General features: G+C 40.9%; 1 protein-coding gene across 3 annotated transcripts in view; it reads right to left on the bottom strand.

The window, feature by feature from the left end:
* The window catches only part of TEX2 (testis expressed 2), a 1,745,284-nt gene that overhangs the window by 201,886 nt on the left and 1,522,854 nt on the right, over positions 1–20,544 (bottom strand). For 2 of the 3 annotated variants that reach the window (XM_044068055.1, XM_044068054.1), the window contains one exon: positions 10,592–10,717. In XM_044068055.1, the coding sequence (XP_043923990.1) occupies positions 10,592–10,717 (126 nt within the window). The remainder of the gene's footprint in view (positions 1–10,591; positions 10,718–20,544) is intronic. The other variant, XM_044068056.1, reaches the window with a different exon arrangement.

Consider the following 20,544-nt stretch of genomic DNA (forward strand, 5'->3'; position numbering starts at 1 on the left):
GGGGAAGCACGCTTAGGCGGCGGGGCCGAGACAGAGGCCTCGGCCCGCCACTTATGGTGCCCCTCTCTGTGCCTCTCCTTTTCCCTCCTGGTCTCCCTATCCTCTGGTTTCTTAACGAGAGATTGAGTCCCTGCCGGAGGAAGGGAGACCAAAGTAGCCACTGGCGATTTCTGAGTAGGGAGGGTAGCAGGGGCCGAGGCCGAAGCCAATTCCGGAGGGAGAAGTCCCGCCAGAACCAACTTCGACCTCCGCTCCCTTAAAGCCCGGGGGTTGAACCCTGCACAAATGGTACAACCAGATGACAGGTGTTCATCCCCCAGGCATCTAACGCACCGAGTGTGGCCATCAGCCGGGGAAAGCTTATGGTCACACTCGGTACATTTAGAAAATATAGCCTTGGGGGCTTCAGGCATAGCTACGCCCTAACAGGCCCTAAAAAAAAAAACACACACACACACAACAAACACGCACTAAACGAACACCCGAGAAAGTTAACTAAGGAAGGGAGGAAAGCCTAAACAAACACACTTTAACTTTTGTCAAATTATAAGAAAAAAATATAGGCAAAAAAGATGTCACCAATTTCTTTCGCTATGGAGCTCGAAATTCCTGTCAGCTATTGAACGCGGCAAACGAAATCTGAGGTCAGTCAGGGCTTAGCAGGGGATTATGGGTAAAGGGAGGAGCTAGGAGCTCGGATCCTAAAGCTTATGAATTGCCGACTCGGATCCGATGTCGGATCCGAATCCCACAGGTTGCAGACAAATGAAGTCTTCCTACTTCAGATCCCATATGTGAGAACTGCAACAGTGAAACACAAAGAACATCTGACAATTTAGTGCTCTAATAGCAAGAGATGTCGAGGTGTATAATTTTTTACCCCATCTGTCTAAAGCTTGGGAATCCCTGTCTGAGGGAGTGGGATTCTTAGCAGAGGTTGCTTTAATTCTTTTAGGTCCTTGGGAGATGACCTCTGGGTCAGCAGTAGGATTTTTGAAAAGGAATTTGTGAGCGTCAGGGACTCTGTAATACCTGTCAGGTTTGCTGGGAGCAGGGGGAAGGGTGTCAGGAGTCAAAATGGATTCCATAAAAACATCATCCACAACATCCAGGACAGGAGGAATGGCTATAGGTCTGTGCTGTGGTAAATCTAAGAATTCCTTGAGTCTCTTTTTTGACTGAGGATAGTCCTTACATTCCCACTGGAAATGCTCCCTTAAAGTATGTAGGGTTTCACCAAATGAAAAATTCTCTGGAGGAGAGGCAGAAGGAATGGATTCCACTGCATCAGAATGCTCATAAGCAGAGAGGGGTTGCATGTCTTCATATTCAGAAACCTCAGAATCATCGGACTCCTGTTCAGATAAAACTACTTGGGTCAAATCTCTTTCTTTTGGAAGGGGTAGCCTGGCTTCCCCTAATAAGCATAATAAGGTCTTTGCCATTTTAAGCATTTGAGATTGAGGCATGGAAACAGATGCCTGTGCTTGGGTCGTTTCTTTTAGGCTTAGTTCGTACCCTGGTCCTTAGAAACTCTGTAGTTTTAGAAAGAACTAAAGATGCGAAAAAAGTCTGTGTTGAGTATCGGTAGTGTGAAGTACTTCCTCGGAAGCTGGTGCCTGCTCAGCACTGATCCTTAGTCAAAGGAGAGTCTCGCGGCATACCGGACTCCGAACGGATCTTGGTAGTGACCTGTGAATGCACAGAAGCGGGCATCAGGGGCTACGAAAGCGCCTCACTGAGGACCGGAAAACTGACGACTAGCTTAGCGGAAGCGTCGTTGGCAGTTTTGGACCTGTGCGGTCTGTCTCCGTTTTTATCCTTACGTTTTTTTGGAAGATCAGTAGTCGGATGGCTTACCGAAGCCATATCGGAATACGAGGACTGAGAGCGAAAATATTTAGTTCCAATAAGGGCCTGACGACGTATAGTTCTGGCATTGAACAAAGCACAAAAGCGACAGAGAGGGATGTCGTGGTCTGGGCCTAAACAGGTGACGCAGTAAGAATGGAAGTCTCGGTGTGGTATTTGCTTTCCACAGGCAAGACAATTGTTAACGTTTTCTGAAATCAGTTGGAGCAAGAAAAAAGGATCCCCAATGGGGTATTTAGCTTTAGAAGACTTCAACTTCAGTTCGGAAACGAAAACTCAGGTAGCGGCCGACCAGCACTCGTGCGAACTGCTTCTGGCTCCTCGGCAAGAAAGACTGATGTAATGGCATCTGCTGCCTGATTCTATACCACTGACGACCTGACGTCAGTCCTGGGGTGACAGCAACTGATGCAGAAATACTAAGTCTCTGGTATTCGGGCCGACTGAGAACTACCCCTGGCAGGATAACCCAAGTGTGATGACAGCAACAGTGAAACATGAAGAACATCTCCAAAAACTTCAAGTGTCAAATGCTGCTCCTCGGATCTGACAGGGTAGGCTTCAGCTCCAGGAGCCGAGTAGTTTAAAATTCTGAATGTTAAAGAGGCAGAAGAATTAACTTTCTTCCCAAATTTGTCAAAAGCTTTCCCATCCTTGTCAGAGAGAGAATGGGGATTAGCATTAGTAACATGTCTAGCAGAAGCAGTCTGGGATAGTGAAATCACTGCAGGGTCTGTTTGGGGTTAGAAAACAATTACTTGAGAGTCCAGGATACCCTGTATAACCTATCAGACTTTCTAGGGCAGGAGGTTGACTGTTAGGTGAACTACAAGCAGTCAGGAAAGCATTTTCTAAAGCAATAGGAGGAACAGCTGCAGATTGAGGAATATCCAACTGCAACAAATAACACATTTGCTGGGAAACAGGAATTTCATTCTGATTCCACTGATAAACCTTTCATTTTAAATAAAGTTTCAGAAAAAGAAATGTTTTCTGGAGGAAAATCTAAAGCCACACTTTCGTCAGAATCAGAATCTTCAGGTTGTGAAGAAAATCCTGAAGCATTACATTCTCCCTCCAATTCCTATTCTTTTGACTGATAATCACAGATATGAAGGGCAGAAACTGTTTCCTTGCCAGAAAGGGAACTAGGTGAAGGAAAAGCAGAAATTAACTCCATAGCAAATCCACTGAAACAAACAGTAGAAGCCAAGTTTTTTATATACATTTTTATTTATTTTCATGGGAAACTCACTGAAATAGGACCAACCCAAAGAAGGCACACTGTTCTGGGGCTCAGACTCCCTTTCCCAACTATGCAGTTGACCTGCTCTCCCTTGATCATGGAGGGTAATCCTACAGCTTCAGACTACCTATCTCCTACTCCTTAGTGGTTTGTAGGTGCTACACTAACAGGACCAGGGAAAAATGATAAGCGATCTGAGGAATGGCCACAGCAACATCACCCACTTGTAGCTGAGACAAAATCAGAGTTGGACTGGCACCTAAAGATTCCCTGACAACTTTCCTTTTTCTTGCGGATGGGGGAAGAAAAAAATGCAGGAGATGAGTAACTGCTCCACAGGTACCAGCAGCAAAGAAAGCCTCAAAGACGGAGCCTGTAAGAATTGGCAAAGTCCATGTCAGATAAAAAGGTGGATTTGGAATAAAAGAACTCAGTGACATTCCCCAAAAATCACAAAGTCCTGTCCCAAATACATAAATTTTAAATCACAATATTAGAAAAAAATTAATAAAACAGATTTAAACACAGAAAGTTTCAAGAGCCATTCACGATAATAAAATCTCCTGGTACAGAATGACAGTCCAAACAAAATAAAATACTAGTTTTACTCAGATAAGATAAAACAGTGGAAGGTTTTCTCCATAAGGGGACATATCTGTTCTGTCTAACCTTGAAAGATCACTACCTGACTGTCAGTGCCATGAAGCTGGCAGCAGGAGTGCACTTTGATGGCAAGAAAGCTCTGAAGCTTTTGAAGCTCTGATTTTTACATGGAGCTCTGCTCAAGCACCTGGCAGTTTTGAGTGTGTCGATGGCATCCTTAAGCACTGGAAGGCTAACTAGTTGATCATATCCTTGACAGGATATAACCCAAAGAGTTTAGGCTACTGCAACAGTGATCTAATGTTGAACATCTAAATCAAGTGAATTATGTTGTATTTAAACTCTCAGATGTATATGCATGCTTTCTGAGCTCTGTATAAACTGTCTACTATACTAGTACTGGATTTTCCAACACTTATATTATTGTTTTTATAATATTATATTAATATGTTATTTTTTGAATAAAATGCTGGCCTGCGTCTCATGGCTCTGGCCTACTAAGTTACTTCTAAACTTTTCCCCCCAAAACGTTAAGTTTGTTTGGTTGTGTCTTTCAGCTTTTAGGGGTCGCCACAGCGGAACTCCGGGACTGGATTACCAGCCCTGACGCACAACCTTCAATGAAGGCACGCCCCATTCACGTATGCCTCCAGACAGAAGACGCTCTAGCTGAGAATCGAACAGGACGTCTTGCTATGAGGAGACAACGCTATCGCAGCACCACCACCGCAGTACAGTTCCCCAAAACGTTAAGTAATTTCTATAATATTAAGTTGTTATACTGTTTTCAAAATACAATGCCTGTGTGTACCTCAATGCTCCGTTTGTGGCTGGAAAATGACATAGACCAGCCCACTTACCTAGTGAACAAACAAAGGAATAAATAAGTAAATAAATGCATAAACACACACATAAACAGATTTAGTATATTCATGGGCCATACAATATCAATCATCAAAAGTTCATGCTATCTCACATCTAACAGAACACTTAAAATTAAATTCTCTGAGGTAATCAGGTAAGTTACTTTTGAAGGGTATGTGGGACTGGGCACCACAGACATTTGTTAGGATAGCACTCCATGTCCAAGGGAACAACCCAGAAGGATGAACTACACACAACTGTTACTTACCTTCAGATGTGCAATGGAAAAAGTATCTACCCTTGATTTGGAGAAGTTGAATGAGAATGCTCTCTTTGCTTCATTTGCACTACAAAGATATGCTATCTTCCTCAAAGATGGCACATGGGCTTGTGCTGTCCTATATAGAGTTTTTGCTGTATCTTGCTTGGCTACTAAGTAATAAAAGACAGCCGAGTATATCCTGCAGAAAACAAATGACACATCCCCATGATACAGATACCATGGAAACTAGTAAAGTAATAGTATAAATTGGTGAGTTTTCAAACTGTTCAGAACGGTAAGGGTTACTAACTTAATGGAGGTAAAGTTCAAATAAATTGAGATCTAAGAAAAAATCATTACTCCACCAGTGTTTACAAGGGTGCCTATACAGATCAGATTCTGGAGTAGGGAAGACATGCTTTAGCTGGCAGAAAAGTCTAGACTAGTGGATCAGTAATGGAAAATCAAATGAGAAAGGGTAAAGAGATTAGCAGGTTTTGATAACGCTAGTGATCCGTGTGGTTTTCCACTTAATACAGGTGTTACTAGGGTAGCTACTAATCTTAATATGACATCACTGGAGAGAGGTCTGTAGAGAAGATGCTAGAATTATACTTTATAAGGTGACCTAGGGAGGGTACAGTTGTGGGATATATCAAATGTTTGAATATCAGGAAAACTGCTGCTGCATATCTCATCAGATGGGAATTAGCTGCAGGCAGATGTCCTCCCATCTGGCCAGACTTCCAGAGCTTCCGACATTGTCAGAGTGGAGCTGGCCTTTTTCCTATGTCAATGATGTCAGCAAGTCAACTGGCATAAAAGGCAGATTAGCCTGCACTACTTTTAGGTATTTGTTTGTGTGAAGACGGACAAGGTCACCAACAAATGTGCCTGATGTTTTTGGCTTAAAAGGGGGGGGGGGTTGTGGGACAGACCTGCCAAAAACAGTATCTCTTTACCCAGACTCTGGAACAAAGATGCAGAAATAGGAAGGGGAGACAGAGAGAGACCCCATCCTTGGGGCTTTAAGGTAGCAAGAGATCAGAGGAAGGGAACCTGTACTGCATAAGTGATCCATGTATTTAAAGGTATATATTTTGGTAGATACCTCACACAACTATACTATAATCCCTCACAGGAATCACTGTTGCAGTATCATTCATCATAGATACAAAGCGTACTAAACCAGTGCTGTCTCTGATCACAGGTCTACAGTAAGGTGAGCCAGCATGCCATTTAAGAATGCACTGGCAAATCCTGCTCCGCTTCTGGAGTGAGAATCTAACTTATAATGCCTGGACAAGGGGTGAATGCATATATATTTGACTGCTTCACAGATATTCTAAATAAATATATACATACATACGTACTCTGGGATGACATATGCTGTGATGCTGTCTACGTTGAATGTAATTAGCCAACCACTTAGTGGGACTTTGCTTAGACAATGGGCTGTCATACATTTCTGGCTTAAAGAAAAAAAGAGCTACTCTGCTTTCCTACCTTACTTTGTTTTCACTAAACAGTATCTGATTTGGCTGTACACATCCCTCATTCTGGGGGTTTAGGGAGAAACAGGTAGATGGTATATCTCTCAGCAAGTTCTGAGACCACCTCAGTCATTAAAAAATAATTAGCCTTTACTGACACACTCGTGATTGTGGAACACCATGTAAGGCTCTACAGACATCAGGACTTACAGCTCAGAAATTCTGCATGCAGATGTTACTACCAAAATAGTTTTTGGAACATGAATTTAATAGGAATGGATCTGACTGGTTCAAACAGTGCTAAGGTTAGGTTATCAATAGCAACACTGGAGGTTCCAGGGAGGAGTTACTGGCTTCCTTGCAGAGTCTTAGATGGGGGACTTCCATTAGGAGCAGTTTAACTGTGGGGCTGGCAGTCAAGGGGCTGTTCCATGGCTTGGTAAGCAGAGACAGCTGAAATGTGTTCTTCAGCAAGGTGTACTGAGGTCCTCTGCCATACAAGGCTGTAAAGGGAGCTCAGAAGCTGCTGGGCTGAGGATGCCTCAGGCTGAATGCCACAAAAGGCACACCAAAAATAAGATCCTCTTCTGTTTTATCACATAAGATTTGTAAGCAGGCTTCCCTGATTTCTGCAGTGCAAGCAGCATCCAGGTAGAGATCATGGTTCTATCCTTCAGGCTGTTAGTCTGAGATGTTTGAGTTGAGGTCTGGATCTGTGTGCGCTCCTGTCTCCCTCTCTGTTGTCAGCAATATGTATAACATTGGAAGGGTTTATGATTTTCTACCCCTCAAAAATAGCACCTGGAAGAAATAGTACTGTCTTGGCCAGAAGGGCCTATCAGAATTAGAGTTGCTCTGCCTTTTCTCATTTCTAGGGAGGAGAGAAAAAGAGAGGGAAAAGCACACATTAACCATTTGCTCAAGCCCAGTGAAGAATTCACTGCCCTATTTCCTGCCTTAGCCTTTACCCCCTTTCCACAGATATCCCTCAAAAGCATTTTCTGTCCAAATTGCTCAGAATGTAACCAATTTCTGTAAATGAACCACTGTTTTGTGGAAAAAATTCTGCAGTACTTGCATCTGAACCTGGCCAGAAATTCCTGAGCTGATGGCTCAGAAAGGAAGCAAACAGATCTATTTTCTAACTTCTACCAGGACTGATTAGGAGAATCAACTTAACTGATCTGTTGTGGCATTTTGCTCTGATGGCATACAAAAGGCAAGCGGGAGAAGGTTCTGTTAGCCAGATTCCAAAGCAACACTGCTAGTCTATTCGATTAGTTACCAAATAACTCCCTTATTGTTGCCTGCAATAATCCTTAGGATTTCTTGTTTCCAGGTGGCCTTACAAATTTGAAATGCTTATATCAAGCCAACCTCTTTTTTTACATAAATGTGCTAATTACTGTATTGGGATTTACATCCATTTGGACTTTCAAGGCCCCCACTGTGGGTTTTCCAGGCAGTTGACTTGTCTAGCTGCTGGTCCTAACCACCACATGAACTCCTTTTGAATGTCAGAAATAATAGGGACCATCTGTTTCACTGGATGTAAGTGTTGCTGCCACAGGTTCATTATGTACCACTAGATTTCCTCATGTGGAGTCTGACAAAGGGAACATGTACCCTATAGCTTTTGACATCTCCATGGTCACCATAAGGCACCTTTGTGCTGTTTTCAAAAAGGAGTTCAGAATGCATGCTTTCTCTATAGGAGGATTTTGCTTGCATTCCTTGGTATCCAAACCTGCCCCCAAAAGGTCTTGTGGGAAAATAATTTAATTTTTGGTAATTTATGGCATTACCCAGACTGTGTAAGGCAGGAAATTATACAATCCTGGGGTTCTTGTTGGAAATGACAGGAACTCAACTGTGATCCACATCTACCCATACCTGGATGGCTGCCTGAGTCAGACTATTACTCAAGAAAAGATAATTATGGTCCAGGGTTATAACTCCTTATCAGAACTGCCACATCTGTAACTGCAAATCCTGCAAATGCTTTTGAGCCTGCAATGAGGAATAAGACTAATTAGCACTCTACTTTCTTTGTTTTATAGTTTTGTCTTTACTATATGCTTTCATAGGTAAATATCAGTCACTATCAGTAGACTACTGCATGTCTGGCCAATAACCAGACTAAAGGCGACAATCAAAGCCTGTACCTTGCGTTTGTGAGGTAAACATCTTAACCATTATGTCCATCCCCAACCCAATGTGGAAGTGAGTTTTAGCAGTAGATTGCTTAGATTCATCCGAAGAAGCAACTGCTAGATCTGTGATGTGGTTTATCTTGAAGTCATTTTATTCTTTTTTGTGTTGTATAAACCATGTCTGTTGTTTTTAAAGATGCAGGTGAATGAAAATCCACCTCTAGGAAGACACTGCTGAAAGCATCTTCAAATACAAAAAATACAAGAGGGTCTCCATTAAGTTTGGGTTCTTCTATCTCTAGCAGGTCCAGCTACATTTTCTGAGAGTCCAGTAATTCTCTGCTCAACATTTGAAATATTTTCTTATTAAATATAGGGCTTCAATGAAGGAAAAAAAGTCATTGGGAGTGAGCCCAAAGGCAGATATTGCTTTCTATCAGTATTATAACTAAAGGTGTTGTAAAGCTACTTAGTTTACCTTAGATCTTTCTCTTCCTTTCACCGATGTCTAAATCAGACAACTACCATGGTGAGGGTTCCTATTTTCTTTTGCTGAAAATAATGCATCCTGATTTAGGAGGCTCGGTTAGAAAGGGGAAGTGTCTGTGCATTAGCAATTTGCCAAACATTAATCTGCTCCTTCACAAAATGTCTGTAATCAAACAGAACCACGGCCAGTGCACTTGACTAGGTTATTGATATGCTGGGACTATGCTAAGTAATGTAGCCATTCAAGAATCCATGTATATACATGCCCTATGTATTACCATCCTTATAAAATAACTAATAAAATTAGGTAAAATTATTTCTTCAGTCTTAATGTAGTCATTTCCTGAAGGATTAGTTTTAAATGCCACAAATAAGCTTCCTATTTACTGAAGTTACCTGCTCTGAGGAACTGAAACAATTTGCATTTTTGATTTACTGTTCTTTTACAGCAGTCAGTAATGTACACCACAAACCTGTCAACAGCATATGGTTGAAATTTCTTATATATGTATTAGAGCGGAAGTTCTATTAGCTTATGTCAAGCTAGCACTTAAAAATGTCACATTTTGGTCTGACAATGGCTTTTGAATCTTAATATAGGTAATAATTTAGCTTTACATTAAAATTCTAATTACTGATGGCAGATAATGAGCCAACCCCACTCTGCCTACATTTTAGCTATATGAATAAGATGCAGTCCAGAGAAAGAACTGCTTACATTCTTGGATTTTTTTCACAGTTTCAGAATTGGTCAATGCATTCACCACTTGAAAATACTTTTTGGCTCCTTATACATATTCAAAACTCTCTTCATAGGATCTTGATATAGGCTATTACCTAGTATCATCATCTCCTGTCCTAATTAGTGTGTATAATACAATGGCACCTGCCATTTGCTACAGAAGGATTAATTCTTTTTTAGAGGAAGAAAGTCCTTCTCACCTTGCCCACTGGTTAACCCTGTGTGATGTGACAGGGCTCAACATGAGTAAATCATCAAGGACATCTGGCAATGGTGATAGCAGGTCAATGCAGTTATCTGGTCAGCTGGGGCATTCTTTAACCTATATTTCTACGTATGGAACATGTGTACTGGTATATGGTATACACTCCAGCATAAAAGTTGCCACCCACAACCATGGGCATCTACTCATGCTTTGAGCTTCATTCATCCTTTTCACTTAAGAGAATAATTTTGCCAGATACTTTCATCACACTCCTTCAATTCCACAGCTTCATCAATGAATACAGATTGTCAGGGTTTTAATAAGAACTAACACTGTTACAGTGATGAACTTGAATGAAAAGGTAATACTATGCTCACCATAAAGCTCTGGTGTAGAATCTTTAGCTTAATGTCCAGTAGAAGTGTGAAAAGGGGAAGAGCTTTTCATTATGCGCATTAGAAACAGGATGTCATTTTGTCTATCTGACTGGCCACTATAAGTCATAAGCTGTACTTCTTCCCATTTGCAAATGTACCAGTTTAATAAACATAATGGCAAAGCATATATAAAGGTAATGCATTAAATGTATATCCTTGTCTCAACTGTATAATGGTTTAATCAGTAAAACAGCAGCTCTATACTCCAAAGCATGGAGTTCTTACCCTTCATTCCCGGGCACTACAGGTTTGTCTCCGCCCATTGCTTCAGGAGCATCATCTTCATCTGATGACCCTGCACTTGAAGACTCTTCATCACTGTCCGCAAGACAATATGCTCTTGGCCTAGCTCTGTAAATCAAGATGAGAAAGCTTGGAATGAAAACATGTGTACATTGATTTTTTACTGATATTTAGTGCAGTTTTGTTATCATTTAGGTTTTATTAAGGAATTAAATCATATCAAAGTCACAAGCAGCAACAAAACAAAACATAGTTCAATAAACAAGACACTTAAGTGTACTCACAACAATAAACACTATAACAAAATAGAGTATAACCAATAAAAAAAGGAGAAAAAATAGGAGAGATCCAGGCAATAAAAATCCACAAAACAGTATATATTTTGGTTTTCTTAAAAATATGCTTCACTCACTCTGCTCCCCAAAGACCGGCATGTATATGAGCACTAAAAACTTTTGCCCAACAGAACTGGACGCTGAGCATGCTAAACAGGCAAGCACAAAATATTTTATACAAAACAAATAGATCTACTAACAAGTGAAAAGTAAAACAAGGCAGCTACAACAACTTCCCAATTTCCAAAAAAAATGTCTATTACAGTACTAAGGTTAAAACAAAAACTGAAGAACAGGTGGCACATAAGATGTCATTTTTATGTCAAGTACTTTCTTTTTAAAGGGTATTAATTTAACAGCAGATATGATCAAGAGAGGGGCTCCTTTTGTATAAATTCACATGAAGCACCGAATGAACTACTTGTGCATGCCTTTTGCTGCATTTTTTATGTTTAGCAAACTTTATTCCACAACAATAACAATATTACAAACAGTGCAATGCATGGTACACTAAATGAAATACTCTAAATCATAAACCCAGTTCTTGCTGTTTCATCAACATTTAACTTACCAACAGTTTAAGACAAATTATCATTCTGAGGTTTGGTCTTAACATCTGTGATCTCATTCTTCAGCCCCTCACAAAATTACTGAAAAATTAGCTAAAACAAACATACATAAAAGATGAAAGCAAAACAATGAAAAAGCAATATTTCTAAAACCGTGAGCAGATCTTCTTTAAAGACATTGCCTGACAGAAGGATGTACACCTTTTTCTTTTTGACAAGTTCATACTCAAGCCTTCAAAAAGGGGTGGAGAGTTTAATAAATCATAGCTTCATTTCCAACAATTATCTATTCCTTTAGTCCACTAAGGATACATAATAGTTATGCACTTATTGTAATGCTAGATCCGTGCTGTCTTATTCAGTCCAGCGCAACATATTGGTTATTGTATTTTACAAAGGTTCATAGGCGTTTACTAGGCTAACAACCACAAGGGCCTTTTTAAGCCTAGCCATGCATCGCAAATCTCCGACAAATTCTGATACCCATGATAAGTGTAAGCATGGGCCTGGGAGATGAACCAGGTACAGGTTACCTGTGTTGATTAGAGACATAGGTGCCAAACCAGGGATGAATTTCTAACCTTTTTTAGATTAAGAGATCAAGGGCTCTGGCTCCTCTCCCTCCCTATGCATAATTTTACCAACAATAACTCAGATCAATTTGCCCACAAAATCCAATAAAAGGGAAACAGGAGTAGAAAGGAAAATTAGCTATGATACAGTACAATACTATGTAGGCCAAGGTACTGAACATGTCCAATGTGGTCAGTCAAGTGCCACAAAGATGATAGTTTAAGCGGGGGGGGGGTCCAGACTGAAGAGGACAACATGGATATAGCATTACGGTAACTACATAACTTTTGCATCTGAAGTTTAGTTTTCCGTCTGTATCAATTTAAGGGGCAGATTCCCCAGCTACTAGAAATCAAGGGTGATCTCATGGAAGGATATTCCAAAGGATGATGAAGCTAAAGGACAGAAAATCTAGACTGTAGGTCCAACAACGGGAGACAAAAGTATCAACTACCACGACCAAGCAGCTGGAGCACAGATGTCATCTAAAGTTATTCTGGCAAAGAAAGCTGCATATGTTACAATTACTTTAGTTGAACAGTCCTTAGGTTTGTGACAAAGGGAGAGTCCCTTTGCTTTCTATGCAAAAGTAATACAATCAGATCGATACCTCATCTCCCAGTTTGGCTCTTGAAAAGGAGGCAAAAAGCTGATCAGTTTTCCTAAAACGTCTGGTATGATGCAAATAAAACTTCAACTGACAGTGAACATGCAACAAATGTATCGTGTATTCCCCTTTAGTTGGGAACATTTGTAAAGAAAACTGGCAAGTTAATGGATTGGTTAAGGGTGGCTTCCAAGGGCACTTTATGAAGATAACTATGACTGGTTTGAAGAGAAACGTCAGATAAGGAGGTTTGTGTGATAACACCTGTAACTCTGGAATTCTCTTAGCTGCCAGGAAAATAGTCTTCCAAGACAGAAATTTTAGTTCCACTGAAGCTGCTGGTTCAAATGGGTGTCTAATCAAGATCTGAGGCAGCAAGGTAATATCCTAAGGAGGTCCATCAGTAGTAGTCTGAGAAGGAAGACTCTTCTCAAAAAGGCTTTGGACAATTTCAAGGAAGCAATGGGCAAGCTAGTTTTCTTCCACATTTGATAATAGAAAAACTAGCATCTTCCTGAAATAATCCTGCCAAAAAATCCAGAATAGAGGATAAAGGAACTGAAAAAGGATCGAGCTCCTTGGAGAAGGCCCAGATAGCAGATCTCTTCCACTTACTTCTACAGACCTCACTGGTGGCTGTTTTGTGTGATGAAGATAAGGTATGGAGCACCAAAGAAGACGGCTGGCATTTCTGACCATCACTGGAATTGAAGAAACCAAGTGGTTAATCTCAGGGCTTTGATACTCCATTGAGGCTGACGAGACAGGTGAAACAGGAGATCTGGAAGTGGATCCAGCACCCAAGACAAGAGTTTCTGATAAGGCCAAAGGAAGAGCAATCGGATCTGATGAGGCCAAAAGGCAGATAAGGATCACAATTGTCTCGCCCTGAATCACTTTCTGAAGAAACTTCATTATAAGGGGAAAATATGGAAATGCATGGAGCAGACCTAGGGGAAAAGTGCGAGTCGTATCTTCCCTTGAGCCAGGGGAATCAGGGCAAAGTACCTACTGTACTTGGTGCTGAAAGGGGACTCAGAGAGACTGCAGCAAGACTGGTACCAGTGACTGAATATTGCAGTCACCACTGACTGAAGGACCACTCATGAGACAGGAGGATGGATTTTACTCAGCTTGTCCACTAAAACATTGGAACTCCCTAGGATGTGCATTACCTCAGGAAAGCATTGGGAAGACACTGCCCACTGCCAAACTATAATGGCTTCTCAAGAGAGTGGGTTCCCATCTGTTTGTTGATGTACCAGTCCACTAACATACTGTCTGTCTGGATGGATGGAAATCATATCATTGGGGAGGGAATCCTGAAAGGCCTGCAGTGTTAGATGGGGTGCCCTCATCTCCAAGATGTTGATGTGAAGTTTGCCCTCTGAAGTTGTCCACATGCCTTGTATCATCTTCCCTTCAAAATGCCCTCTACATCCCAGAAGGGAGGCGTCAATGGTCACAGTAGCATTGGAGGGTGGAAAGATGAAGGGGTAACCAAAAACCATTAACAGGGAAGTCAATCACCAGTGAATATGATGCCTGCATATTGGTGTAAGACAAACTGGAAACTGCATGGGCTGATACAGTATGGACTACTGGACAGAGTGGGTCCAATGCAGGACCCTTATGTAAAATATAGCCTTAAGAACTTTTGTGATCAAAGAAGCCACTGACCACAGTAACTGAAGGATAAGTCTTGCTAGGGCCTTTGATTGAGAAAGGACCTCAGAGACTCACTGACAAAGAGCATGTGTACTGGAGTCCAGAAGTTTGGCAATCACAAGGCATTTTTTAGTTATGTTTGTAATCTTAAAAATCAGAATGCAGCAATGCACTGAAATGATTGTGAACAATGTTACCTACATTGAGGTTGAAGATGTAGGTAACCTACTAGCCGATAAATTTAGCTCTAACTCTACCCCTCAGTTCCCTCCGTCTGTCCCACAAGATATACCCAAAACTGTCTCACCTGCAGCTATCATGCAACACCAAGTCCCTAAAAGTGCTATCAAAAGCTAAAAATACTGCATGATAGGTCCTGACAAAATCCATATATGCATCTTAAATAGCATGAAACACAACTTAGTCATACCCCTAACAATACTGTTCAATCTAAACCTCCATGCAGGTTTTGTTCCAAGTGAATGGAGAACAACTACAGTCATTCCCATGCATAAGGTAGGCCCTTCCACAGATCCATGCAATTACAGACCCATACGTCTGACCAGCCTTATTTGCAAAGTCATGGAAAGGCTTATCATGGAATCAATCAGTCTAGATATAGGGAACCTCCAAACACTGGACCCATCTCAGTTTGGATTTGTCAAGGGCAGGTCGTGCTTACTTAACTTGGTGGATTTTTTTGAAATGGTCATCAAAGCAATGGATAAAGGCAAAATGGTACACACCACATCCCTCGACCTGGCCAAAGCTTTTGACATGATTCCTCACTCAGGCACAACAGAAAAGCTAAATAAACTGTGAATAATCCCCTAAGTCACCCACTTGACTGCCAACTGGTTCACAGATAGGATGTACATAATCAAAATAGGGGAAGTTATCTCCACAAAGAAACCAGTCACCAGTGGAGTCCTTCAGGGTTCTGTGCTGGGACCTCTCCTAATTGGCATTTACTTTTCTGAAGTAAAAGCCAATACAAAATGGCTCTGGCTTACTAAGTTTACAGATGACTGTGAGCTAGGAACAGTCTTTGAATCCCCAAATAACTTAGCCACCCTGCAGGAAGGTTTGTCTCAATTAAACAGCTGGTGTCAAAATCGTGGTCTGAAACTAAATGCAAGAAAATGCATTATTCTATCCTTTGGGAATTCATCTACACCAGGTAACTCTTGTTTGTTTGTGTCTTTCGGCTTTTCCTGGTTAGGGATCGCCACAGCGGAACTCCGGTCCGCTAATGATTGGCAGTTGATTTTTATGTACCGGCTTGCCAGGCTTGACACACAACCTTCAACGAAGGTACGCCCATTCACGCATGTCTCCACGCAGAAGACGCTCTAGCTGAGAATCAAACCGGACAGCGTCTTACTGTGAGGCGACAAACGCTACCGCAGCACCACCAGGGAACTCTATATTGACAATATGCACCGAAGAGTTGACACAGTTCATGATTTGGGAACTTATAAGGACAGTGACCTGACTTTTGACCAACATATGTCTATTGTTGCAAGAACGTACTTCTATGTTGCATAGTGTATAAACAAAAGGTTTGTGTCTAGATCCAGGGGTGTCATTGTCCCAGTTTACTCATTAGGCCAGTCATTGAATATAATGCCCCCTTTGGCATGCATCTGTCCAGACACATGCAACAACTGGAATGCCCAGAGAGATACCTTACTAAAAGGATACAAGGCCTAAACAACATGCCGACTCAAAGCCTTTTACTATACTTGACTCCTACGAGGTAACCTGTGTCTGGCACACAAGGCATGCTCCGACCCATTGCTGATGGATTTATTGCACATCAGCAAGTCACATGGCATCAGAAATACTTGGTCAAGGGATCTAAACCACTTCTGCAACATCAACAGAATGGTTTGGAGGGACAGGTATACTTCACAGAGGATACCGCTGCTGAGTAACAGACTTCCCATCCACATAAAACAAAATTCATCCCTGCCCATTTTCAAGTAATACTAAGATCTTTGGATGAGAAATAGAAAATTTACCCCAGGCCTGCCACCAGTACTACTAATGGACAAAGGCAGCTCCAAAATATTTTATCCCATGCATGGGTCTCCTCAAATTTATGGTACGATCCCAGTTATTCTTATTAGGGTTAATGTATAATTATCCACTATGGAATGGGTAAAGCCACTATATAACCATATGGGATAGGTTACTTTGAGTACAAAGAAAGAAATTGGCTAGGCTTAAAATGGGGAGCAACAGCAGCTAGCCCAGTACTCAACTATGAAAGGAATGGAAAGGGCTACAAGAAAGGCAGGTAGATAGTAATCTCTCCTTTGACAATCATATTGCCAAAGTAGTTAGGAAATCCTTCTATGTGGCCCATCTAATTACTAAAGGGTTCGCATCTAGAAATAAAGAGGTTATATTGCCCCTCTACTTGTCATTCATTAGACCCATCATACAGTACAATGCCCCATTTGGGATGCACCTCACAAGACACTTCCAACAGCTGGAAACACCACAAAAGTACCTCACCAAGAGGATTACTGGCCTCAAACATATGTCCTATGTAGCCCGACTGAAAAAACTCTGGCTGTACTCAGTGGCATATCGCTTACTCAGAGGTGATCTCTGCCTGACTTGCAAAGCCATGTCCAACTCAGAACTGATGGACATACTCCACCTAAAGAAATCCAAATCACTGCAAGCCACGCACTCTAGTAAGCTAAACCTCGCCACAACAATAAATAGAACATGCTGGAGGGATAGATTCCTGTCACAGAGACTCCCCATACTTTGGAACAAAATTCTAAATTACATCAGGCAGAGCCCCTCCCTAACACTCTTCAAGCGAAACCTTGACGAGTGGATGGGTAACAGAAAATACACCCCTGGGATCACTTCATTGGCTCTGCTTGACAAAGGATTGGTTAATTAATCAATGGGGCGGCGAAAGCTAACACACTCTGGCTAGGCTTATAAATGCCTTTGGGCAGATAGCCTAGTACCTACCTATGAAAACATAATAGCAAAAAGATTTATCTGTAACATTGATAAAACACTAAGCCCACACATCATGTCCAGACAAGATCAGGGGTATTGTAGGGACTGAATGAAACTATTTGTAGGGGGAGGAGCCTATGCCCTGGATCTGAGAATCTAAAAAAAAGTGATCATGTCAGATCTGGTCAGATGTGATATCCCATACATTGATTTGGATGGAAAAGACAACACTAGATTTTACTTTTGCTTCATGTTGCTCTGCTGCATAAAGGCAAAATAATAACTATATACAGATAGATAACATTCAAGTGTTTACAACTTAAACAAGAATATTTAAGTACCAAGTTTACTTCCTTTATTGTTCAATCTTCAACAATGTACACTACATACAGAGATTGCTAGTGTAACTGCAGTCTTTCCATAGCAGATATAGGGAGGCACAGGTGAGAGAAAGAAAATACACATTCCATCTGACTTTTATGCGCCCTAAAATATTTACCTATTTCATATTATGCTGTGCTACATCTCAATTTCATATCTGTATAACTTATCCAGTGTACCAATCTTCTTATAAACTTCCATTTACTGCTAATGAATATCTGGAACCCTACCTCCCCCCTCCCATATTCTATTCATTATGCACTCAACTTCTGCACTGTGGGAAACCACTCTGTTTCCCTTTCCTTACAATAGCTATCTTTTTCCGCTAACATTAGTGTCATAATAGTTCTTCTTCACCATGCCAATCCTCCCCCCTCTTCTTCCCAAGCTCCTAAAATCTAGTTTTTCATTGCCATTGCCTCTTGCCTATTTGTTATATCGTTTACCATCTTTTCTAGTTCTTGTTTGAAGGCACTTATGACTGAACAATCCCTGAATGTGCATCTCTACTCTTCTATTCTCTTTCTCCATTCCTATATCTCCAATAACTATTCTCCACAGTTGGTAACAGTCTAGATATTCTCACAAGTGTATAAAAGGATTTATGCAAACATTTCCAGGCAAATATTTTAAATTCCATTATTCTTTATGCTTTACCTGACATCAAGCAGCCCTCTGTCAACTTTTATCCCCTATGTTTAGTCCCAGGATGAAAAGTTTATTTAACTTGACTTCCAAGATGATACACATTGAGTAACCCTTAATTCATAATTCTAGCTCTCCCAGTGTGAAAAGATAAACTTAGCAGAGAAAGCCAGTGGACCTACATTTCCTGGTAAATTTCAGTAACTGGCTAGTAAGTGCACTGCATGGATGCCAGAAAAAAAAAAATACAAAGGACCTGAAGGAAAGTCGGCTACAAAAGGTGATGAAAAAACACTGTCTCGGAAAAGTACTGCAGCTGTTCAGCAAAAGGCAGTGCAAGCTCCAGACATGGCTTTCAGTAACCTAGAGAAAAGTATAGGCAACTGCACACTGACCTGACTAAAATAAATGAAATACTGATGGAGTATATCAACTCAAACAATAAAAGGCTGGAAAAAAATGGGAGAAGCTTTAAACAGATAGTCAGATAAGGAGATAAAACTGCAAAACTCAAGAGGCTGAAATGAAGAAAAGGCTGGCTGAATATGAGACTGCACAAGAAGAGACATTTCAAAGAATAATAGAAGTAGAGGACAGAGCATGTAGGGAAAACCTGAGATTTTCTGCTGTACCCGAGGAGGTGGAAGGGACAGACTGTATTAACTTTATGAAAGCACAAATAAGCAACTGGATTGGTATTCTACAAACAGGCATTGCTAACTGAAAGGGCAATCATGTATGCTCCAAACATGGCTATGAAAAAACAGACTTGACCTTTAATTGTAAAGATGCAATCTTACCACCAGAAGGAGATGATTCCGACTAAACAGTGGCAGGACAAACTACTAAACGTGGGAGGCAGTATACACAGATAAATAACATTAAAGTATTTACAACTTAAACAAGAACATTTAAATCCCAAGTTTACTTCCTTTATTGTTCAATCTTCAACAAGTCCTTCCATACAGATATAGGGAAGCACAGGCGAGAGAACGAACATGACTACTCATTGTACAGCAGGCAGAAGAGTAAATTTATTCCATTATTTCAGGGAATGTCGAGAAGCAGGCATAAGATTCAAACTGCTGTAACCAGCTATCTTCAAAATATTTTTCCCTTGAGGAACATAATTTTTGAAGTACATTGCTAAGAAAGAAATACAAAAGTTTGTCCAACAAAAGTAAACTGTGAAACTAGAGATTCTGCTTCTTGCTCTTCTGGTAATGAAGACCACAGAGAGACTGTGCCAGCGTTTCAAAGGGAAATGGAAATGCCTGAGAGAGAGGAAAACAGTACAAGAATTGACTAGAAGAATCAAGAGTAGATTGGAAATGAAGCAGAGACAGGGTTTGGGAGATGGAGATGAACAGGAATAGAATAAAACTCTAAAGCATATGCCCTACTTCATGTCATTAATGATTGGAGAATAAAATCAGTAAACTGGAAGTTGACAAATGTGACATTACAAAACAATAATTATATTTGTGAAACATGACAGAACAAAAAATCTGAAAATATTGGACTTTTTTGGACTTTGTTAAACTTGTAGAAGACTCAAAGCGTATGCCCTACTTCATATGTCTTTAATGTTTGGAAAAATACTCGGGAAAGGGGAAGAGGCGGGGAAAAAGTTAACTGTAAGTAAAAGAAAGTGGGGGGAATTTAATAAAGCCTACATGGTCTTTTTTACCATGTAAGCATTGTGCCACGCTGCTTGCACGAAAGTAAGCAGGTTTGCGATCCAGTAAGCAAAGCACTGCTGGGTGGCGCACGTGCCAACACAGGCAGTTCTGTGGCAGGCAAATCACCTCATAAGCAGGTGACTCTCATGCAAATGAGGCAGGTAGAGTGATCCAGCAAGCAGACTGGCAGCCCTGCAGACCCCATGTCAGAGTCCGTACGGTACACAAAAAAATTCCGTGTACAGGAATGGAGACAGACAAAAGGGGCTGTAAAAATGTAGATAGATGGACAGAAATGGCACACCACACATAGATATTTGTGAAAATATCCTCTGTATGTCTCAAAAGTTAAAGAAAATATATTAAAAAAATATATTAAAATATATATTTTTTAAATAATCTGGGCATGTTTGTGTGGCACGGCACAATGTGCAAACATGCCTTAAAAAGAAAAAAAGTGGAAATACAATTAATATTATGAGAC

This window comes from Protopterus annectens, chromosome 4.part0 (genome assembly GCF_019279795.1).
Source record: "Protopterus annectens isolate FY-2018-M chromosome 4.part0, PAN1.0, whole genome shotgun sequence".
Classification (NCBI taxonomy): domain Eukaryota; kingdom Metazoa; phylum Chordata; order Ceratodontiformes; family Protopteridae; genus Protopterus; species Protopterus annectens.